A 25,261-nucleotide genomic window follows, 5' to 3' on the forward strand; every position below is an offset into this window, starting at 1 on the left:
TTCCACCATCCATCCACCCAGCCATTATTATCTATTCATCCATCATTATCCATCCATCCACCCATCCTTATATATTCATCAATCCATCCATTCATCATTGTCCATTCATCCATTCATCCATCATGCATTCATTCATCCATCATAATCTATTCCTCCATCCATTATCCATCCATCCATCATTATCTATTCATCCATCATATAATCATCCATCCACCCATCCATCACTATTTATTCATCCATCATGTATTCATCCATCCACCCATCCATCCTTATCTATTCATCCATCCATCCATCCATCAGTCTATACATCCATCCATCAATATCTATTCATCCATCCACCATCCATCATTATCCATCCATCCATCATGTATTCATCCATCCACCCATCCATCCATCCTTATCCATCCATCCATCCATCCATCCTACCCTGTAAGTCTATATATAGTGAGTTGTGCACCTGCTGTGGTCCGAAGGCTCTGTACGAATGCGACCCATTTCTGAATGTCAGGCGCTGACCTTTGTTTTGTATCCAGGTGTACGGTTGGTGGATCGGACCGCAGCCTGTGCACATAAAGGGTCTATAAATAGTACAGCGGAGAACCAGTTAAGGATCTGCAGCCAGGTCACCAGACTGCATGGCTTTCACTGTACCTGCACAATTACTTTGTTCCAAGTCGAGTGTTTTTCTCTCCTTTACCCTACGGAGAGCAGCCTTTTTCCTCTAGTTTTCACCAGAAATACTCAAATAAATTGAAACCGTAAAGCAACTCTTGGGTACCACGGCACTTAAAAGAATCTAGAATAGAGCATTTTCATATCTCACGAGCTCTAAATGATGTTTGTTGGTATTTTTGTAGCTGATTTCCCATTTATTTCCAGTATTGGCTAAGTGATCTTTCTCCAAACAAGTGAGCTGCGTCTGCTGACAGATTGTCCGTACGGGATTTAAACGTCAATAGATAATTGATCCAAAACATTAGGCTCAAAAATGTCCAGTTTGCTGAACACAGAATAAAAATAGATGCTGTTAGTGATTATAGGGAGAAAAGATGAGGAAAAAAGCCCCGGCGATCATCAGGTTATGGAGTCGGTGGACGTTGGTAGCAGTCGTTTTCGTCAGAGCTATAAAACAGGCGCGTTTGATTGTAGAATGGTGTGGAGTTAAAACTGAAATGTATAGCAGCTCTACGACGGCTGGCAGAACGTATCGGAGCAGCAAAGGGAGAGATCGTAATTGTTGAGTCCCTGTGATGCCGCTGCCGTTCATTCCCCTCGCTTCCCAGCACCAACTTTGTTCTGTTGCAGTTCTTTATCAGTGTTTGTTTAAGCATCTTCCATGTAAAACTATGAAATAAATCAGATCAGACAATAACTAGAGAAACTGCATTTCCTGTGTGGATGCTTACTGCTGAAGAACCTGCTGAAAAACAGCTGAAATTAGATAAAAACAGCTGAAATGGAAGAACAAGCCCAAGTTAGCAGAAGAAAGCAGCAAAAACATATTTGCAGAATTTGGTTTAAATAAGCAGAAATGAGCACAAAAACTGGTAATTAAGCTAAAAAGGCAGAAATGAGGAAAAAGTAGCTGAAAAGGCAGAAAGAAGCTTAAATTACCTGAAAGAATTAAAGAGCACAACGGTGCGCAGTGAGGATGAAAGAAGCAAAAATTAGCGCACAAAAAAATGGAAGTTATCTGAAAATGCAGAAATTTGCAAAAAAAAACAGCTGAATAGTAGCTAAAAATAAAAACAGAAAGAAGCTTAAGTTATCAGAAGGAAGTGGAGAGAACACATTTTTGCTGAATTTGGCAAAAACAAGTTTAAATGAGTGCAAAAAAATGTGGAATTAGCTGAAAAAGCTAAAATTAGCATAAAACAGCTAAGTAGTAGCTGAAATTGTTGAAACGTGCATAAATAAGCTGAAAGTAACTGAACAAGCTGAAATTAGCAGAAATGTTAGAAAAATACAAAAATGTTGTGGTTAGCAGAATAAAGCTGAAAGGAGCACAAAACAGCTGAAAAAACAGCTGAAATTAGCAGATTTTTTTAAAAAACAAAAAGTGAAAGGAGCAGTAAAAGGTTGTAACAGATCTAAAGATTTGAAGGATGGAAAATGAGCTCAGTTCATTTTCTATGAGAAAAAAATGTCAGAAAAGGCTAAATGTTTCAAACAGCTAAAGTTGTGCCAATACCAAAAGTTCAAGGTTCTTTATTGTCATTTTACGTCACATATGGTACATGAGGTGGAATGAAATTTTGTACTCGAGGTCGCGGTTAAACCCAGAAACAGCCAAAATGTAAAGTATAAAAAAAGAAACCGTATATAACAGGGCTATTCAACTGGTGACCCGCAGGGACTTCAATCTGGCCCACTTCATTTTAAAAAAAAAATATCTATATATTTTTTTTTAATTAAATTAATTAAAATTTTTTTTTGGGGGGGGGGGGGGTTACAAGCTTGGGTTTTTGGTTCTGTTTATTGCATTTATGATTCAATACAATAAACTAACCAAATTTAAAAGGTAACAGATCATTGTAAAACTTGGTTTATTTGCACAATGACTTTAATCGCTGGACGTCCGGCCCCCGAGCTGCTGGCTCTCAGTAACTGTGGCCCCCTGAGCAGTTTAGTTGAACAGCCCTGGTTTATAAAGATCTAAGATACACGCTAAACAATAATAATATAATACGGAGTATGAAATATATCAGGATGGTCCTGAAAGAGCTGAACGTTTGTGATTTGTTGAAAAAGCACAAAAACTGTGGGACGAAAAGGATGCCGAAAAATATATGTGTTGGATAATAACTGTAATAAATATAAACAGGATCACAATAGTGTGAATACTTAATAAACATTCACACAATTACACCCAACAAGTGTCGGGGATACTTTTGCCCAGGGGTGTCAAACTCGCTTACAAAAGGGGGTCAAAATTAAAACCTTTTTCAAATTAAGGGCCGGTTTCAGAATCTTGGTCGCAGGTTCCTCAACAAGAGTTTGGTCTCATTTGATGTTCTCTGTTGCACTTTTGACTTCATAATCAAAGATTACTGAAAAAATATTAAAGTGATAAAAGTATTTTACATTTAAAATAACATCTTGGGGGCCAGACAAGATGCCAACAAGGGCCACATCTGGGCCTTGAGTTTGACACATGTGCTTTAGCCAGTCAATTTAAAGAATATTACTCCTCCATGATTTATTAGTCCAGCTGTTCTAAAACCCACCGTTACAAAGTCCCTGTCCTCCTGATGGATGTTCTGCCCTCACCCATTTTAATCAACACGTAACAAAGTCCGTTACACACGGTTAATTAACGACCGACTGTAGCGTTCTGATGGAAGATAAAGATCTGTAACCTATGAGGTTAATGCGCTAACTGCACCATGTTTCTGAAAATCTGGCACAAGAACCGGACATGGTTGAAAATGGGTAAACGTGAAATGACACGTTCACACAGATATTCATTTTAAAACCATTGCACAGTGAGAAGTGTCCTCGTTGAGAAGAAATTCCAGCCGAGGGTGCTGATGCAGAAGTGTGGCGGCATCCCTCTTAGTATTCTGTTGGTTTATTCTTCTTATTCTTTTGATTCTGACACAATATGGGTCTTGCTGCTGCTCCTGCAGCTTTATAAAAAAAAAACACAAGACATCAAAACAGGCAGTTCGATTGGGAATAGTTTGTTGTGACTTTTGGTAGAGGTATGGCATGATGCAGTCAAAAAACAAAAACAATGTCAGAACAAGCGGTGCGCTGATGTCCCCCCGTCACTGAGGTGTTTAAATAGTGAATGTTTGTAGCTTTTGAGACGAGTGTTATTCTGGGCTGAATTGATTGCTCTCTTCAGGTCGAGGGTGAGGTTCTGCCTCAAGTGGAGGACTTCGAGTATCTCAGGGTTTTGGTCACAAGTGAGGGAAGAATGGAGCGTGAGATTGACAGACAAATTGGTGCAGCGTCTGCAGTATCGGGGACTCTGTACCGGTCCGTCGTGGTGAAGAGAGAGCTGTAAGGCAAAGCGCTCTGTTTACTGGTCGGTCTACGTTCCTCCCCTCACCTCTGGTCATGAACTCTGGGCAGTGACTGAAAGAATGAGATCGTGGATCCAGGAGGTTGAAATGAGTTTCCTCTGCAGGGTAGCTGGACTCTCCCTTAGAGACAGGGTGAGAAGTTCAGTTATCAGGAGAGACTCAGAGTAGAGGAGCCAGTTGAGGTGGTTCAGGTATCTGGTAAGGATGCCCCCGGGCACCTCCCTAGGGAGGCGATTCAGGCATGTCCGACTGGGAGGAGACCCCGGGGAAGACCCAGGACACGCTGGAGAGACTGTCTCTTGGTTATCCTGGGGACACCTTGGAGTCCTCCCAGAAGAGCTGTAAGAGGTGGCTGTGGAAAGAGATGTCTGGACCTCCCTGCTCAAGATGCTGCCCCCGTGACCCGACTTTGGAACAAACGGAAGATGATGGATGGATGGAATTGAAAAGGGAATGCAATTAAACCTTAAAGTTTTTGGCGCAAGATATTCATGTCAGTAGGAGTTGCACTGTGTTGAAGAATAAAAGTAGATTTTTTTTTTTTTTTCGGGGCAGCACAGAATGACAGATCAGGGCAACCATGTTTATCCACCACCAGGTTCACTGGTAGAGCTAGGAGGGCGGCCAATGGTGACCTCGGCCACCATGGATTTATCGCCAGCCACCTCTTGTTAGCAATATAAAAAACAGAACAGTTTCCTCAAATGATAGGCGTGGTCAGTTTGTGTGTGTGTGGCAGTGGCCATCTTGGATTTGGACGTGGCTACCAAATTTTTGATAGACCTTACAACTAGATGTAGCCACACACCAAAATGGAAGTCAGTACCTCACTTGTTTTTTATGTTACATGCTCACAACATGCAGGGATGGATGAATGAATGAAAGGTGTTTCTAATTCCCTCTCTTCGTTCCACGACAGGGACACAATTATCTCTATAGGCTGGCACCATTTGGATCTTGGCAAACCAGACAATAGCCCAGCTCTCAAACATACTTCACATTCAGAACGTTAGTCCAGGTTTAAATGGGTCACAGACTGAACTCATGTTTTGAGACCTTTAACAGATTTTACACAATCACAGATGAAACGTTATGATTTTTGGAGAATTTTTCATAAAGTTAACTACAGTTAAACACTATTGTTTTAGACTACATGGTCATAGACGTTTGTCCCAAAATAATGCTGAGCTGTACAGAAGACAGTAGATGGAGCTTCCAACGCATCGACTAGGCTTCCTTTAGTTCTTGCTTTAGTTTGCCAAAAATCTTATTTCATACACTAAAATGGTTTTCCTCATGGGCAGCAGAGGACAGTTGGTTTGGAAAGCATTCGTGTCAGCGTGGACAGGGTCATTACGTCAGTTCTGTTGTTTCGAATGCTTGTTTGGTGTAACGGGCACTTACATTTTAAACCCGCGGTAATAATACGTGTTTTGAGAGTCTAAAGAACTCGAGAATTAGATCACGGCAGCCTTTAAAGTGACCGTACATGTTCCGACTAGTTGGCTTGGAATTACGCAGCTTGACGAACCGAAGAAGAAAAAGTAGCGTCTGAAAGTCTTTTTGTTCGTTGGGAAGCACTCCAGCAGATTATCCACCACATCAACATCTAGGAAACACTTCTTGTTTGTTTATGGTAATTATGCTGATGTGAGATTAATGCGCTCGTGATTGAGGTTAAAATGCAACCAATGGCAACTTCAGTCTAATCAGATTAATTGTGTTTTGCACACATCTTAGGGGCCGTGACTTTACCCCACGTCCCGTTGGCGTAATCAGCCAGATGGCCCTACAGGAGCAACCTCTGACCAAAGAGCCACTTCACAGCCACTCTGCGTAATTTAGTTTATCAGATGGTCAAACGGACAGAGCGCTTCCTTCCATTTCTGCTTTAATTGCGTTATACTGTACAAACTCACTAAAGCTTTGAGACCATTCAGCCTCTTCAAATAACCATACCATTTATTCATGAAGCACTTAGAAACAGCAACAAGGCCAACCAAAGTGATGTACAGCAAAACAAGCAAAGGACGCAGGATAAATTCAAAAATACTTTATTAATCCTAAAGGGAAACTGTTGTTGTAGCTCATCCTTGTTTCATTAGAGTTGTTCTAGATGCTGATGGCTTTGGGCAGGAAGGATCTCCATCCATTTTTTTCATTTACCCTTTATTTATACAGGTAGTCTCATTGAGTCACGAGAACTAATTTTCAAGAGAGACCTGTTTATGAGCAGATGGGGGTTAAGGGCCTTGCTCAAGGGCCCAGAGTGGGGCGAATGAGAGTGGGTGCAGGTGTGGGTGCTTCACGTACCCCACTCACATTTTTGATGTTGTTGTTACCGGGGCTTGAACCGGCGATCTTCCGATCACAGGCCCACCTTCTCTAACCTCTACGCCACCATCCCACAGCGGCTCCGAAGAAAACTGGCCGCAGATGCCGATCCGTCCACCCACACCCAGAAGACCTCTCGGTCCTCTTGAGCAGCAGGACTGCCTGAAAGCTGGGCAGAACGCCTCCCAGAGCAATGGCCATTTCTCCCAGCAGCCCGACGAGCCCCTCATCGCCACGGACTTAACTGCAGGTGCCGGGGGACGATCTTGGTTCTCCCGCTGTCACGAGCCACGTGTCCCGCCTCCAAGATCTCGGCGGTCAGGCACTCGAGCACAGCCTCCAGGCAGATGGCAATGCATCCACGGCACCTCCTTTTCAACTCATTTTGACTTTGGGGCTGTAGTTGAGGTGTTGTTTGAGCTTTTCAGATGTAAATCAGCTGCTCCCAGTTGTAGAAAACCAACTTGTTGCCATGGTTACGCTTCATAAAAAAAATGTCCAAAACTAAAAATAAAGGCTTCAGTAAAAATACTTCCAGCTGCGCAGCATCTGATACCAGAAGTAATCATCTGAAAAAAGCAATTTACATCCAGAAAAAAAGAGGAATTAAAGTTTTCAAAGCAAAATCTCAGAATAAACAAGTTCTTCAATATGCAGACACCTTGAGCGACGCAATTCTAGGAGAAATAAAATAAATAAAATGCACAGATCCAAACATCAACTCAAAGTGTGTTTTTAAACAAGACTTAACCACCGTGACAGCGGGAGCCTGCGTCACCGCTGACAAACTGGAAATGTGGGCTGATGTGCCAAAAACTGATGGGCTGCCAAATGGCGGCCATGGGAGTGTGCACGGGAGGACTTTAACAAGAATTTAACAAGATTAACACTTAAAAACAATTGTTTGCTCGAAATTGCAGCAAAAGTGTGTCTCAATCTAACTTTTCCTTAATAAATGCACCTAAATGGTCAAATTAGCTGCATTTCGCCAGGGCGGTGCAGCTGGTTCCAAGCAGCGAGCAGAACGAAGGTGGGGAGACTATGGCAAGCCGATTGTATCATTAATAGCTGGTGAAGATTCTGTCATCCAGGACATGGTAAATTCAAAAAAGTTCAAGAAAAAAAAACAACAGAGTATAAAGTATAATAAAAAAAGTCCAGTTGTTTTTGTCTTGAACTTTTTTGAATTTGTCATTATAGCCACATTTACCTATTACATGATACAAGAGCATGCCATACACCTATTACTACTCTGCTCCCATCAAGTGGTTGAAAGTGTTTTTGTAAGCTCAGTCATCCAGGTAGATAGAAATGGTTAAATCGTCATCTGGACCCGTTTCTTTAAGTGAAGAAACAGCAGTGAAGGCTATGGGACAGATCTGGTGGACAGGCCGCAGACTGACAAAGTCCTCTGGATGGGGGACGAAACGTTTCTTCACTTAAAGAAACAGGTTCAGATGACATGATTTAACCATTTTTGTAGCTGAAAGTGGTACTGATCAAAAAAAAATCAGTCAGAATGAATGAAAACGGTCATATCTCAGCGAAACACGGGTTTATAAATATGGGAAAAATTCATAAATATGTTACTTCGGCCTATAAGTCGCAGGGCATGTAAATTACGCAAAAAAAAAGTGTGACTTACAGGGCGGAAAATACAGTAATCCCACAGTTTCAGACACCTGTGAGCTTAAAACAAGTTCCTGGAACCAATAAAAGCATCTGGTCTGCTGACCTCAGAGCGCGTTGTGGGACATATGGCTGCAGCGGATCAGCGAGCTAAGAACAGAACTGTTCAGAGATTGAAAAACGTATAGAAGGATTTTAAAGTGAATTTGAAAGTGAACCTGGAGCCAGCGGAGGGAGGCCAGAACTGGAGCAATGTGCTCTCTTCTACCAGTTAAAAATCGGGCTGCAGCGTTTTAATAATAACATGAATTAATAAATAACCTTCAGGCTAACTTAGTTTGAACCTGTTAGCTGCAGGAAAGGTACAACTTTGGTATTTAGTTCATATTTGTAATGAACAGAGTTTATTTGTTTTTCCATCTTATCAGAGCTATTATTGACTGAGCTACCCACCTTTAACTCACTGGTCTCTTACCGGAGCTCCCACGAGGAGCGCTGTCACGTCAGCTCTCATACTCAAGCCCGTCCATAACCGTTGACAAGCGTTTGTGTGAATGACAGTTCTCACAGAGAAACACCGACTTTTTAAATGTTGGTTTTTAATCGTGAGGTTCGGGCCTTTTGTTAAAGCTTGCCGTTCCCCAGGATGCAATACACCGTAAACCAGACGTGGTGGTTCTCCACCCTTGTCCCAGAGAGACACTATACTACGTGTTTCAGAGGCTTCCCTGCTTTGACACACATGATGTGAATGAACGGGCGATTAACATTCTTCTGCAGAACTCGAGGAAGTAATTAAATCACCGAATCAGGTGTGCTGGAGCAGAGAAACGACTAAAACATGCATGATGGTGTTCCTCGAGGACCGGGGTTAGGAACCACTGAACCAGAGGATGATTCTGTTGGACGTAACTGGCTACAGTGGGTTTAAATAAGAATAAAGGAGAGAAAATAAAGCTACACAATCAGCTGCTTTGGGAAATGCCCACCAAAATAAGACGCGCTCGTGTTTTCCAGTAACACATTCTCTACTGGCTGAGTGACTAATGAGCCTTCTCCATTGGGAGCAAAGGAAGGAAACAAAAGTGTGACGCCGATAAAAAGCCATTAAGTCGGCAGAGAGGAGGTGATGGATGGTTGGACAAAACACTGGGTACAAGAAAGTTGGAAATAATTCCAGATCAACAGCACAAGCTGTTCATAAACTAAGCCAAGCTTTAGACTGGATTAATACCAAGATTAAAGCAATACTTTGGACAAGTTTAATTAGTAACTTGACCAGTCAGTTGAATCAAATGGTGCTTTAAAGCAAGACACTTGTGGAGCAGATATATTATGTGCAAAACGCCGTATGGATGTCCTCACGTTGAATACATTGAGTTTATTCTGATTAAACAGAGGAGCAAAGGGCTAGTCAGAGTGGAGCCAAGACCTAAATGGATTGAGCAAAAAATTCAAACCTCTCACTTCATAGTGTTGCCTTCAACGTTTTCATTTACATCACAATCAGTTTAGCATGATTTTTTTTATTACAAGCACATTTAGAGGCAGTAGCAGCAAGCTGTAGCACATCCAGTGCTAATCCAACAGGATTATCTTATTTCTGCCACAGTAGCCTTGTAATGTGAAACTGACAGCTGTGTAAAAACTTATAAAACAGTTCTGGCAAACTATTTTGGTCGTGGCCTCACTAGCTGTTAGTTCGCCAGTCTGGAGAGCTATCAACAACAGGCAAGATATTACCGTATTTTCCGCTGTATAAGTCGCATCAGTCCAAAAATGTCTAATAAAGTGGAAAAAAACAAATGCGTCGCTTTGCCGTACAAGTCACGTCTATTATGCGTCACCGCTGACGATCTGGAAACGCAGACCGGTGCTGTGCCAAAAATCGATTGGCTGCACGGGAGGACTTGAACAAAAATTTTACAAGATTAACACTTAAAAACAATTATTTGTTTGCTTGAAATTATAGTAAAGGTGTGACTCCGTTTAACTTTTCCTTAACAAATGCATTTTAATGGTCAAATCAGCTAAACTTCACCTGGGCAGCGAAATGAAGCTGATTGGACGTTTGCTCCAGGAGTTCTGGAGCAAGACAAAGGTGGCATCTATGGCAAGCCAAGTGTCTCATTAATAGCCACTTTTACCTATTAATGAGACACTTGGCTTGCCATATTAGACGAGGGCCCTCTAGTGGCTGCAAATGGTAGTGTTCAATGTTTTCCATGTCAGAATGAATGAAATTGTCAGTCAGATTAGTCGCTTCGGTGTTTAAGTTGCAGGACTTGCAAATTTATACAAAAAGGTGACACTTATATGGCGAAAAATACGGTAATTGTTCATAACTTTTCAACAGAGTCCCACTTTAAAAGATCTGAACTTTTATTAAACCAGGTAGTTTAAAGTTTAATGGGCACATTTGTTGCCCAAATATACAACCTAAAGCAAAAACTGTCTCTTGCTAGCCGTCAAGCCGCTAGCACCAATCCTGAGTTGTGACGTCCTTAAATGGCGTTTACCCAAGACTCGGATCCAGAGAACTTAATAAAAATGTGTCCATCTGGTAAAAACTCTGAGACATGCCTACATCTTGACAAAACTTGTAATGTGAGTAGTAAAACCAGCTTTAGTTTAGAGAGAAATTAAGACACGCCAAGCTAGCGGCGGCCTCGGGCGGCTAGCATCAAGTATGAATGGGCCACAAAGTTCCGCTCCGCTCAGTTCCTTTAAACTCCCCACGGATTTCTTCTCTTTTTTTAAATGTTAAATCTTATAGTCTAAATTGATGCTCGGGGGCACCCGATTCGATTTTTATTCCAGTTTCCTCTAGAGGCACAAAAAGCTTTTTTTCTCCTATCCACATTGAATATGGCAACACTTGTAGACGTACCTGGAGGCACGGTTTCTCCAAAACTAGAAGTTGCTATAGAGACGATCATTTGTGAGTCTATCAGCAGTAAAACTAATGTACTCGTAAAGGTTTTGTATTACCAGTCTTTAGTGCCATTACTGTTTTCTGTAACGACACAAGCTTGATGCTCTTTGGTTCAGATCTGAACCCACCTGGTTGTACATTGAACGTATCACTTGTTTCCTCTCTCTCGTTTGGTGCTCTTTTCCCTTCTTGTGCCTTTTAATCAACATTAAGCCCACCGGTAAAAGGTTATTTTAAATGTCTTCTCCTTTTGCTTCTCTAAATAGTTTAGGTGTGACCCATCACATCAAATCAAGGATTAAGTCACACTTGGTCATAATGAACTTTAGATTGGCTTTTTATAGCTACCTTCTGATAACAGATATCACGGTTCCAAAGAAATGGTATGATTTACAATATCTTCCAAATTAGGACCCAAAGTTTTGAGAAAGCAAGCTTTGTTTGTACTTTGCTTTATTTTCTGTTGTTTTTAACATATAATACGATAAGTATTTGGGGGGGGGGTTTCTGCAATGTATTTGAAAGGTAGTTTTATGTGTTGAATTAAAACCCCTCGCAAACGTAGATGTAAACGTTAGGTCAAGTTTTCTAAAGCGTATTGCAATATAGATCCCTTGTGTGTCAGCTTTTTGGACTATTTTCTACATTTTTCTCTGGATGTGAACAGAATAATTTGTTTCTTAGACATTTGTATAGGGATCGTCTGTATCTGGGTGCATGGGGTAGAAACATTGTTGGTTAGGTTTGTGTGTACAAAGCGAGCACAGTCCCCATTAACGAGACATTTTCCTCGTGTGTAAGGGAATGCTCCAGGCTTTGGTGGACTGTGTGATGGAAATTTCACCACCAAAGGTTGAGTGGACATTTCACTTTGTGCCAAGAAAGATTTTCTGACCACACAAACTTGACTTCTGTGTCTTTGCTCGAACAAGACGTTCTTGCTTAAACTGTGTTCTTATTTAAGACGCACCTGAACCCCCGCAGATCTTCCACAAATCTCTGAACAGGACTGACTGACCCATGTTCAGCCGTTGGTCACATCTAGACTTTGTCTTTTAAAGTTCTCTCTTGAATCTGATGCATGCTCTAATCCAGGTAGATGAATCTAACAAGGTTCAGTCAGGTCTTGTTGAATCTCTCCTGAATGTTTGCTACAACTACCAGCATCCACCCTCCTGATCCCAGTGACAACCCCCATGACTCTTATTCTGAAGGTTTACATTGGATAAATCAAAAGATTTAGCAACTCGGACATTATCAGGTTTTTCGACAAGTATTCTGTTAATCTTCCTCTTTTGATACACTGGCTGGCCCACCAGAACTTTTCTCTTCTTCAACAATTGCTGGAGAGAACTTGGTTTCATGTGGTTTGACAGTCTTGCTCTGGTTCTCTCTGAGTGAATGCCATCATTATCCTTACATTTCTGTAATTACCTTAAGGATGAAAGCAAGACAAGAAATTACACTAACAGAGATTGACCGACAGACTTAGCATAACACTGATGTTGGAGTTGAAGACAGAATGGACATCAGAGGTTTTACAAACAATATTTAAAGGTTAGATGCCAGTAACTTTAATAGACGTCAAGGATGCAAATTCTTTTTTTGTTTGTTTTTGAATAGTTAGGAAAAAAAAGAGTTGAGGTTTGGTAGTAAATTTAAGTTCAGCATTCATGTCCTTGCCCAAAATAACAGAAATATCGAAAGAATATCTTACTATTTGCTAAAGGTAACGAGACTACGGCTGCAGTTTCCTCACTTGCTCTCGTGCAAGACGGACACCTTTCTTCCCTCTCCAATTCTCCTCCAGCTTTTTTGCTCTCTGTCTTGTGTATCGGAGCTCTTACTTACACATTTTCTGAAACGTAAGCTACTGTCATGGATCTCTTCAGCTGGACTTTGAACACAATCGATACAATTTTTTTTTCAACAAAGCGACAGGGTCCCGGAGAACCCTCATGCCCCGCTGAGACGTACGCGGCAGGATACGTCATGGATGTGATGTGACTTTCCGTGCCTTATTGTCTCAGGAGGACACTGAAGATGTTTATATCATTGGAATCATGACAGCAGGGCTTCTGCTTTTTTGCACCGGCGGATACCTACGTTTTTGTAGGTATCCGCCGGTGCCGGTTTCGTACTATTAAAGAAGACGGCGGCAGCAGTTTCGACCATGGAAAAAGATGCTGACCCCTGTGTGAAGGTTTGGTTCGTGCTTTGAGTACTCAAAATCAGCAGATTTACAAGATAAACAATAAGATGGAAGCAATTTGTGAGAATCGCAGGCCACTTGCAGCTTTGGGACTCGCCAGCATGTTGGGGACGACCTTGGAGAGGGCTAATAAGCACGGACCAGTGGAATGCCCACAAATTTGGCAATTTTGGATCGAAAGTACCAGCAGGTCTTAAGACTAAGAAATAACGGTCTGCCTGGAAAAAAACAACTGTGGCTTAGCTGAATCTGACTCCTACGTTTAGCCTCGAAGCAGACCGACTTATCAAATTTCTCCTGGGATATGTGTAAACTAAGAAAAAGCTCTGTCTATCGCAACAGCAAAATAAGCTAAAAGGCGGAGTCCTTTAAGTTACAATATATTTGTTAGCACTGGATGACAGTCACGAAGACAACTGCTCAGCTCCTAATTTTTATCTGCGGGATTATCAACAGTTTTGAGATAATGGAGGTGTTTGTGACCCTGGAGTCTCTGAAAGGAAAAACACGGGGAGAGGATTTTTATAACCGTCTGCCGTCATCGAGAGAATGAAGCTGATGGCACAATAACTTTTGTAGTTTAAAAAATAGTCAACCACAAACAGGATCGCTAGAGTTACTGCATTATGTCCGACACACATTGAATCCATCGTGGTTCCGCTCGGCTGACTTTAATTCAGAAAGCTCCTATCTGAGCAGGACGTGGTTAACTTCATCTGTGATTTAGGAAAGACTAGAGGAAACTTAAAGATGGACTGGTCTGTGCGGCCATTTAGCTTAACGGTTGCATGACTGAACTTTAGGCGACACGCCGTCTATTGGTGGTAAAAATGCTGAGTTAAATTATTGTGAGTGGATTACAAGTTAAAACTAACACTTTCAGAACCCTCCTCTGGGAGGTTTTAATAGAAAGCAAATTGAGCTTAGGTCTATTTTTCTTTTGGAGCTGAACAACCTGCAGCTGGAGGAGAAGCAGCAGGTGAGTGGCAGCTCTGTGGAAATGCCACCTGGAACATGTTAGCAGCCCGCCGGGGCCAGGTACCTTCGGGATGGAGGGTTTATGGGTGACAGCATGACTTGTCACTTAGACTTTAACCTCTCTTGGTATACCTTCTGTTGTTTTTATTTTACTTACTCCCCGTTTCTTTGTTCCAGAGGACTTTCATCTGAAATAATTCTGTTCTTCAAGAAGTCTTATGGATGAAAGACGAAACATTTCTATAATTTTTTTGTTTTTTGATCCCGTCCAGAGGACTTGACTCAACTTTTTTAGAACACAGAATTTAAGTCTCCTTAAAACAGGAAGTGATATCAAACCATTTCACATCACACTGACATCTAGAAAAAGCTGAACACTGTACGTGCTAAAATAACACAAGCTGAAAGCTAAAAGAAGCTGAATTTATTTTGAAAACAGCATCTATAGATAGATAGATACATAGACACACACACACACACACACACACACATATATATATATATATATATATACACACACACACACACAAGCGCTCATGCAACCCCATACCATCAGTGATGCAGGCTTCTGAACGGAGCGTCGATAGCAACTTGGGCTATCCTTGTCCTCTCTGGTCCGGATGACATGGTGTCCCAGTTTTCCATAAAGAACTTCAAATCGTGACTCATCTGACCACAGAACAGTCTTCCATTTTTGCCACACTCCATTTTAAATGACCACTGGCCCAGTGCAAACGTCTGAGCTTGTGGAGCTTGCTTAGAAATGGCTTCCTCTTTGCACTGTAGAGTTTCAGCTGGCGACGGCGGATGGCACAGTGGATTGTGTTCACTGACAATGCTTTCTGGAAGTATTCCTGAGCCCATTCTGTTATTTCCTTGACAGTGGCATTCCTGTTTGAGGTGCAGTGACGTTTAAGGGCCCGGAGATCACGAGCATCCAGTAGAGTTTTACGGCCTTGACCCTTACGCACAGAGATTGTTCCAGATTCTCTGAATCTTTTGATGATGTTATGCACGGTTGATGATGATAACTTAAAAGTCTTTGCTATTTTACGCTGGGTAACACCATTCTGGTATTGCTGCACTATCTTTCTGCTCAACAATGGTGGAATTGGTGATCCTCTTACCATCTTGGCTTCTGAGAGACACTGACACTCTGAGAAGCTCTTTTTATACCAATCATGTTGTCAATTGACCTAATTATTGTTAATTGGTCTCCCAGCTGTTCGTTATATGCTCAATTTCCTTTTTCCAGCCACTTATTGCTACTTGTCCCAACTTTTTTGGGATTTGTTGACACTGTGAAATTTTGAATCAACATATTTTTCCTTTAAAATGTTACATTTACTCAGATTAAACTTTTGATCTGTCATCTATGTTATATTACGAATAAAATATTGACATTTGCCATCTCCACATCATTGCATTCAGTTTTATTCACAATTTGTTTAGTGTCCCAACTTTTTTGGCATCCGGTTTGTGTAAATATACACAGTATCATACTGTTTGTAGTCTCGACCTTAGTCTCAGAAAAAAGACGTAGAGTTGACTGAAGACGTTTATCAGGGCGAGGGCAGCTCGTTTCTTAGTAATACCTGTTGTGAGAGGAATATAAGCCTATTTACTGCTTCTGGTTATGTATCACACCGCCCACATACTGTACGCTTAAACAGCTACTGGGTTCCCTCCAGCAAGCCGACAGACAGGTTAAGACCGTCAGCGAGAGACTTGTTGGCAAACCTATTCAATGCCGAGTGTGATTCGCATTGAATACCAGCTGTAGTTGCACCACATTTCAGCACATTGCTTCTAATTCTGCAATTACACACTGAAATATATCAATCCCGTTGCATCTCTTGATCTAATCTGAAGCACACTGTTTTGATGCTCGGCTGTCATCGTGTCATTTTATATCAGGCTCAGAGAAAAAAAAAAAAGCAAACCAAGCTGAACGCAATCTGTTATTAGGATCAGCTTTCATTACCAGCGCAAGAGGAAAGGCTCCTTGATGCCCAGCTCACGCCTGAGTAATAACGCTCACTTATTGTTGAGTTCAATACAACATGAGGCGATCTGATTGTTCAACTGTGAAGTTCGTCTTCTGGTTTGATTTCAAATATTGATGGACAGAAGTCCAATAAACTTATTCTTATTACTGCGGAGACGTTCCAGATGACTGCGTGATACCGGCTGGATGAGTAGGGAATTCGAACACTTCAGGATGACGTGCGTTGTTTTAATATCACTTCTAGCTCAGGTGAAGTTGGTTGGAGTTGAGCTCAACTCTTACATCAAGTAGGAAAACTTGGCTGGAGCGATTCTTATCGGCCAGTCTAAGAGTTAGATCAGGTGTCTCCAATCCTGGTCCCTGAGGGCCACGATCCTGCATGTTTTACTTGTTTCCCTGCACCAGCACACCTGATTTAATGGTTGAACCTCTTCATGTTCAGCAGAAGCATGTTAATCACCCAATGATTCAAATCAGGTGTCTCTAAAACATACAAGATGGTGGCCCTCAAGATCAGGATTGGACACCCCTGAGCTAGGCAATGCATAATTTAACGATTCAGGGATGATAGTCAAGGACTTCCTTGGAAATATGGGGCATTTTTCAAATAAGGGACACAGGTGCAACTTAAAATATATACAGTAGATGTGCTTACAGGCATTCACTAGGATGAATTTCATTAACCTAAACGAGCCTTTAAGGTGCATGACCAAACTAACATTTCCTCATGTGTTGACATACTTAAAGGAATTGCTCAGAAATTGGTTTTATGAAAAGTTTATGAATAAATATGTATTGGTAGGGGATTGCAGCTCCTTGGGGCAAAGTTTAAGGGTTTATCTAAACTGCTCAGGAAGTGTTGCAGTTTCTCCTTCCATCCATAGAAAAATTGAGGTTTTTGTGGATCCATGTAGAGACGGGAATCTTTAGGCACCTCGCAATTGCAAAGGGAGAAACATCTCAAACATAAAAGGAACAAAGTGCACGTTCTTTGGCAATGAAGGTGACACTGGAGATTTTTTACTCACTTGTATCAGTGTTCCCACAACTTTTTTGGGCTTGTTGTAGATTGTGAGAACGGCTGTGAAGATCAAGTCCTATATCGGGTCCAAAGTGCAAAACGCAGCACACAAGCATAGTTTCCAGGAACCGAATTGTCATTTGCTCGATACTCCCCCGTTAGTGGCAACACAAGTCGCTCGGTACTTTTTCCAACATCGTTTTCCCCTTTGACTTTACTGGAGCCAAAATGGTTCCAAACGATGACTGTCGATGGAGAAGGCGGTGTTTGTACGTCTTCATCAGCCAGCTCTTTTTCCTTTTGTTGTATTCAGCCAGAGTTACGCATTCATGCTCTTCAGATTTCCACTTTTGTGTTCCTCAGTATGACATAGACTAGAATATACTTTATTGTCCCCTAGGGGAGATTTGTCATGGACTCAGGGGTGTATACAGCATAGCAGCAGCTGCCCAGACAGACAGTAGATGCACATGCAATTCATATAAACAGCTAAAAACCAAGACTACATACACAACAGAGAACATCAACGTTACTGCACACCTTCCAGGCCTCAACATATCCATTTAAAATTTTGATGGATGTGGGCACAAAAGAATATTTAAAACGGTTCCGTTAGTTTTTGGGACTCTGTACCTTCTACCGAAAGGCAAGAGCTCATATTCCACATACAGGATGTGGGACGGATCCAACAATACCCTCCGTGCCCGCCTAAGTACAGACTGCTCATAGATGGACTGCAGGGAGAGGTTATGATGTTCTGACTGACCCCAAACATCTTCAGTCTTCGAAGAAGAAACAGCCTTTGCTGTTACTGGGAGCATACATGGTCTACATAGTGACTCCAGCTTAAGATCATCAGCATGAAATAATCACTTCGGAGTTTCTGCAAACAACGGGGGTTTAACCCAAACCTTGATATTGATGCGGACTAAAAATTCGGAACTTTTACGTAAAGAATGTAGCTTATTTTGGACATGGAAGGCTAGAAACCAAATCAATAAAGCCTATTATTGAAACAATGCGCTAAAATGGATGAGAAGTTTTGTGAACCAGGGCATGTTACTTTGTTTCGGTTAAATCAGCTGAAACGAAAATATCTGGAGTGGTGTATCCAATCTCAAATTCATGGAGGTTTACATGGTTAATTCAGTAGAAATAGTGTGGTAATCCTGCTTGAAGTATTACAGTTTTCTGCTATTTTGTTTAAACTTTCCCCACAAGCCTACTTGAAAAGGTCTGATCTATCAGTTTACTTTGTATCTTCACCACTCAAACTAATGTAACAACCAATAGCTGTACAAAAAGGAGCAAACGTGTTCAATATCAGTGAAATCTGCTCAAAAGGTCAAAGACTCCAAAAGCCACTTGTAAAAGCTGATTTTATCAATTATTCCTTGGCAAACTCTTTCAGAAACATAATCAACTTCTACTGATTCCTTGTGGCAAAGGTGCTGATCAGGTCTTTCCTTAAACTCATCAAATTTGCAAGTGCGGTTTGACTGAAGTCCAGCTCGTGCGACACCTTAAATCAATACCAAATAATTCATGACCCGTTATATTTAGTGACATTCCCATCAGCCACAGCTGCACTTTGAGTGAAGCGCACTTTTTAAACTTTATTTATTAAATAACTGCAGGTAAAGTTTTGTCATCTTCTTTAAAAGAATGCTATGAAAAGACCCTTTTCTTGCACTTCGGAGCAAACTTGGCATTCTAAGTTAAAAAGAGACTTAGGATGTCGTTTTTAGGCAGGGGGTGTCCAATCTTGGTCCTCATGGGCCACTATCCAGCATGTTGCAGGAAAAAATTATGCATGTTGGTAACCATAGGTGTCGCAACAATTATATGTGAAGTGTCCCCATCAGATTTAAAAGATATTAATTTGGACAATCTACACATTTACCAAGAAATATTATTCAGCCAGCGCCGTTTCTATTTATTTGTGAACAAATCCCTTCCACTTGATTAATTGGAGAAAACTCAAACCACTAAAAGTCCACTCCGGGTTTTGCTGCTACAACAACTCACCACCTCGCAGCGTTTTCCTGGATCACTTGGTTTGACAGGGTACTCATCTCGAGGTTTTTTTTTTTTGGTGTGGATGGGGCAGGGGGAGACACTTGTGTTGCGGGCTAGCTTAGTGCTACGTTAGTGCGGCTGGGGGGGTGGGTGTTCTATTCACACAAGGAGAGCTGTTGGTCAGGGTACTTCTTGTGCCGTGCTCTCTAAAATAGTTACTGGATCAAGTGTTTACTTATGTAGGTGAACGTAGATGTTTAACAACTCGTTAAAATACACCAGAATGCAGGAAATTGCATCTACTTTATTAAAAATTATATGGGGGAGGACCCCCTCCCGCCTCCCCAAACACACAAAGTAAAAATGCTTCTGACACCATTGGTAGAAGCCTTCAAGAACCAGATTGGATACTTGTCTTTTGGGCTATAGTCTGACAATAGGTCGGCTTTCCCAAAACATGTTCATTGCGCTATAAAAGTAGGACGTCATAACCTTTCTATTTTTAGTACAGACAGAAATTCACAAGTACTCTTAATGCTTTAAACATAAAATATGTTTGTGCCCATGTAAAGGCGCTGTTCTTCATCTTGGCACCACAGTAGAAAATGTGAATGACCATCGGCTGATCTAAGAACATTGGACCCATTTTATGGTGTTTTGACAAGAGCGTCTGTGAAATGGGTTTGTCCTGTGGCATCTGACCAAATCATGTCACAGACGTTTCATAAAACTGTCACCTATAAATGGAACAACTTTCACTGGAAAATGGAACATTCTCGAGAAACAAGGGGAGAGATCCAAATTCAAGACACCAGAGACGGGACGACACGGTCAAAGACTTACCTCAGTACTTTGACATCATCATGAACATGGGTGGGCATGCAGTAAGAGAAAAATAAATTGGCATGCAATGAAACAAAGTATGACCAAAGTAACGTGCAGTACTGATGGAGTTCTGTAGAAAACTTACAAATGATCTCGTACCTGTTGAAATTGTAGTTTAACTCCAATCTTGAACATTTTATGAACCATATCACCACTTCAGCGCAAAATAAAGTTCCCCGTTGTTAAGATAATTGACTAGTGAGTGTTTTTCTGGACTAGAGTTGAACAGGGAATGTGAACCTTAATGTTTTTGGGGCAAGCTATTCAAGTGTTTTTATAGTTTTTCCACGTACGAGGTGTGCACTTTTGTCCAGAGCCAGGGGAGTCTAATGATGGCCTTGGCCACCATGATCATTTGAGTAAACTACTTTTCTCAGCAATTAAAAACAACTAGAAAGCAGTTTCCTCAAATGATTGGGGAGGCCGGTTATTCATGGCGGTGGACACCTTGGATTTTTGACGTGGCAACCACTTTTATAACGTTTCTACAGAACTTCAACTCACAAAAACACACATGGAGTTCCATGCACAAGCAACGGGGTGACGCTAACTCAATCTACCATTCGAGGCCAGCATGTTTGGATTGAAAGATTTTCTGCTTAATTCTACTACTTGCTTTTTCTCAGGCCCAGCATCCACCTGTGAACTCCGAGGTTTGACACCAAACTACGCTGGTGAGGATTCTCAGTCATCCAGGACATGGTACATTCAAAAACATTCAAGACGAAAACTGTCAGGTGGTTTGAGAGGGGAGTGAAGGAAACTTATAATGCAGCTTTAGGACTGATACCCAGCCAGTTTCACACCTATCAGATGGGACTAGAGGGGCCTCATCTGTGAATTAGATTAACAAAGACCTTAAACTGGAGGTGTGATAGGTCAATCTGCATATGTATGTGTATCTTATCTCAGCTTTATAACCTGAACCCCACACGATCTGCTCTTTGAATCGAGAAAGCTTCTCAGACGTGAAGCGAAACGTCTTCCGTTACAAATAAAGTCCAGTTGTTTTCGTCTTGAATGTTTTTGAATACACCCAACTACATTTTACAATGAAGATGTTTAAATGGTCACGACTTGTCCTTTTTGTCCTCCTCCTCTTAAGATGTACGATTACAGGTGTTCCTAGAAAGCATTACAATAGCTAAAATAAAATGTGGATGATCAACTTCTTTGATCTCAAATTGTCAAAAAAAATTGCTATAAAAGGTTTAGACGAAGAACGAGTTCCACGATGGGTTCAGACATGTACGGTTGTCCTGAGCCTGGTTCTGCTGGAGGTTTCTTCCTTTTAAAAGGGAGTTTTTCCTTTCCACTGTTGCCACTGTGCTTGCTCAGAATGGGAGACTGCCAAGAAGCCAAGATTCAACTTGTTTGCTACTTCCTTAGATAGAGATCTTTACGAATTGGCTTTTCTATGTGAATGTTTCTGTAAAGTCCCTGAGACAACTTTGTTGTGATATGGTGCAATATAAATAAACTGAAATTAATTGAAATATACTGTGTGTATATATATTTATATATATATATATATATATATGTGTGTGTGTGCAAGATGCTCCATGTCAGTTTCAGGAAAAAATACAAAGATTGAGAAAATAAATGGTACAAAAATATTTTTTGTGTCTGTTACGCGTAGCCGTGGAGTTTACATTTTAATTTGCGACATTCTACTAATGTAAAAGTTGGATGTATGTGACATGACTATTTATTAAAAACAGACACGTATTTGAACGATGTGTGGGTAAATTATACTCGTGACATTTAGACAGTCATTAACATAGCCGTAGATTTCTGGAGAAGAAAGTCGTTAGTTTTTCTGACCATCATGGCGTCCATGTGTGTCGTTGCATACCTAGGGCCGTTCTGGCAGGGGTGGCGTCACTTTTGATCCAGAAGGAGACCCAGGACAGGACCACGGTGAGAATACAGGGGATGTAGGTCTGGATGGTGAAGTAACCCATCCTTCTGCTGAGATCAAAGTAAACGGTCATCAACACGTAGTCACCTGTAGAGAAAGACGAAAACAGATGATAGAAACTCGCAAAAACTCTGCACAGGAGCTGCTTCTCGTCTCTTCAGTAACTTGAGAGCACATTTTGTGTGGAAGACTAAAAATCTGTCAGATTTCTTAAAATTATTCCTGTAAGAGTTAATCTCCTACTCCAGTGGTTTGAAACTGAACATTTCTTGGTAATCTGCATCAAACAAGTGGCAGGGAGACGGAGCGAAAAGACGAACGCGAACAGTCGGAAAAGACCGTAGATGGCTGAAAACCGGAGCTGAACAAGAGTACCGGAGAGCAAAAGGACAGGAAGGAGGCAGATTTTATCCTGCTGGTAATTGACAGCAGTGGAGACAGAGCTGCAACATTCGCCAAAGAACAGTCGCTGTTGTGTAACCCAGACAAGCTTCTACACATCTGAAGAGCATGACTGGAAGCAGGCGGCAAGACAAATCTGAGACGACGAGCAGGCAAAGGAAGCAGAGGACTTTGTATCCTCTTCTTGCTGCTGATTCCAACCTCAACTTTAAAATCTCTCACAAAGACCAGATGGATGATATGTTTGTGGAGTATTCTCTTCTTGCAAATGTATTCAAATGTTTGGCCTCGCCATTGTTTTCTGCGAGTCCTTTCGGTGACACATCAGCTTTTATTCACGACTCCGTCATTTGTCAGTTCTGTACATTTCTGTCGTGAATGCAACAATTACAAACGGTAATAGCGCATTTTACTCACACTAAGCCCCGCCCATTTTTGACTCCAGATATTTTCGACAGCCAATATTTTCTGCTGCAGTTGCGCCTTGTTTTTGGCATCTTTAGACCACTTTCACACACCACAAGTGTGTTTCATGTGTGCTCACTTTTACTTTGAGCCGTGCAAACTAAAACACCGGAGTGGAGCAACAACGTGCCATTTCTTTCTTCGAATCCCCAGAGGGTTCTTTAGCTTTATGACAATAAGTGATTCTTGGGATTAAAATAAATCAACAAAATGTATTTCATGGCAAACACAATGGACAGTTTCTCACATCAGTATGCCCATAAGGATTTTTTGACAATTCTTTAAAAATTCCAGTTCTGAGTTTTGGGATAACCAAAACGATTGTTTTTATTGAAACACACTCGATGGTTCTAGTTCAAGTCAACTTTATTGTCGTTTCCACTTGAGGTGGAAAGAAATCTGTCAAGAGTTGGTTTTTCTAATCTTTTTTCTTCTTTTGTAGTGATATGGGGCTGTATATATACTGTTCATTATCAGTTAAGAGTTAAGCTCATAAGATATGCATGTATTATACAAATAACCTCATTGTTTGGGCACCACCTCTCTCGGAAAGGAAAAAATCAGTCTCTCTACCCCAAATTAATTTAAATTGAACGCGAGTTCTTTTCTCGTGTTTAAAGAATATATAATCAATTAATCCACACAGATATGCCAAAATAATCACAACTTCAGTTGAATTTCATGTATTTTATTGTAAAAATAATAATCTGATATATATGATTAAGATTATGCGGAACAAAAGTTAACTGAATAACAAATAGCTTTGCATCAAAAATCAAATTGATTATTCAAATTAGTGAAACTTAAAAGGCAGACTTAGGACTGGTTTCTGTTTATGAAGTAGTTAAAAGTGTGTCTAAGGTGAGCTAAGTTTGTCTGATAAGTTTATTGTGATGTAACGTCACCAGAAAGGCATTGAAAAGTCTCTGTCCTAACAGGATGTAGATGGTCAGAGCATGGTTCCGACAGCTGCTTAAATGGTACCAGCCTCAGATGTTTCGGTGACTGAGAGGCTGAAGTCTCCTCAAAGTTCACCCATCATCGTTAGAGGGACGAAGGTCCATATGGTAGTCAGCTGGGATTTACCACTCTGCGGTGTGATGGTTCGTTGTCTGTTAGGCAGCTGGAGTCCTGGATTCAATGCCAGCAGCTGGTTCTGGTTCTGTATCTTTCTCTCGTCCTGAGACGTCTGCAGAAAGGATGCTTCTCTCCTTTCTGAGGTCAAGTGCAGAAGCTATTACATTAAGTCATCTAAGGAGTTTGTGAGCAGAGCTGAATAAAATATGTCTGTTAATTCCCAAGGGAATAGATGGATCTTATTTTAACAGTTTCAAACAAAACAAAACACAGGAATGATGTTTGTTTGAGGTGAGAAGAATTTAAAAAGAAATGTTTGTTAATTTTGTATGTAGTAACTTTTTTGACCGCCGGATGGCAGTATAAGACTGTTTGAACCGAAGGATGGATAGTGACGGAGCAAGCAGCGTGTCTCTTTAAGAAAAATGGGAGGGAGGCCCCTTGACGGGACATGGGCTGTCTCTCTTCGGTTCTCAAAATGGCGGCCGCTCGATGTGGTTTGAGCTCTTTAGCATTTTTCACACAAAGTTTTTAACAAAAAAATCAGTAAACGAGTTCTCAGCTTCTTTTTGCAGAGAAAAACAACTTTTTACACGAAGGCACGGGTTTCAACCGTGAATTTTGGACGGAGGTTTTTTCTGGAGGTCGACCTGTTAGCTTAGCTTCTCAGCTGAGCTGCTTTTATTGATTCAAAAACGTGATTTTTAGACGGTTAAAATGGATTTTAAAGAGAATGGGAGTGGTCAGTGAAGTGCACCGGAGTTGAGCCTTTTGTCATCCAGCGTCTTCAGAAAGAGAGAGACACGAAGAAACGATAAAACCGATAAATGAAAATGAGGTTGATAATTTTCATTTTTCATGCAATTAATTGATTTGTTTATTGCGACAGGCCTACGTACAACGGCAGTTTGTTTTATTTTTTGCTATTACGGACTGAAAAGCTGGAACTTTTTAAAAATGCGTATGAAATTCCCAATGAGATCCCTCCAGACAAATACAAATCCAGTTCTCTAATCAGCACATTTAATAAATCTAGCTTGTTGCCAGGTGAAAAATCATAAACTTTCAGATCATTTTGAAGCTTTTGAGATGGAGAATTTGAAAAATACCTAAATATTGAAAACATGACTCGTTTTTCGTCAGTACCTATTAAAGTGGATGGGCTGTTTTTACCCAAAAAGGGGCGGAGCATCGCACAGACACCAGTGTTTCCCCAACTATTATACATGCAGGGCACCCAGTCTACTGAAATGCCCCTCCCTGAGCCCGATCGGCAACTACTGGCACTGACGTAGCACTAAGCTAGCCACGTGCAATAGACGCGTAGCGCTCTTTTTCTCTCAC

At 41.1% G+C, this 25,261-nt stretch overlaps 1 protein-coding gene across 1 annotated transcript in view; it reads right to left on the minus strand.

The window, feature by feature from the left end:
• LOC119428835 (gamma-aminobutyric acid receptor subunit gamma-3) overlaps positions 1-25,261 on the minus strand; it is a 125,767-nt gene that overhangs the window by 10,304 nt on the left and 90,202 nt on the right. The window contains exon 6 of the mRNA XM_037696522.1: positions 21,908-22,060. Within this exon, the coding sequence (XP_037552450.1) occupies positions 21,908-22,060 (153 nt within the window). The remainder of the gene's footprint in view (positions 1-21,907; positions 22,061-25,261) is intronic.

Source organism: Nematolebias whitei, chromosome 23 (assembly GCF_014905685.2).
Source record: "Nematolebias whitei isolate Nwh7 chromosome 23, NemWhi1, whole genome shotgun sequence".
NCBI classification, from domain to species: Eukaryota; Metazoa; Chordata; class Actinopteri; order Cyprinodontiformes; family Rivulidae; genus Nematolebias; species Nematolebias whitei.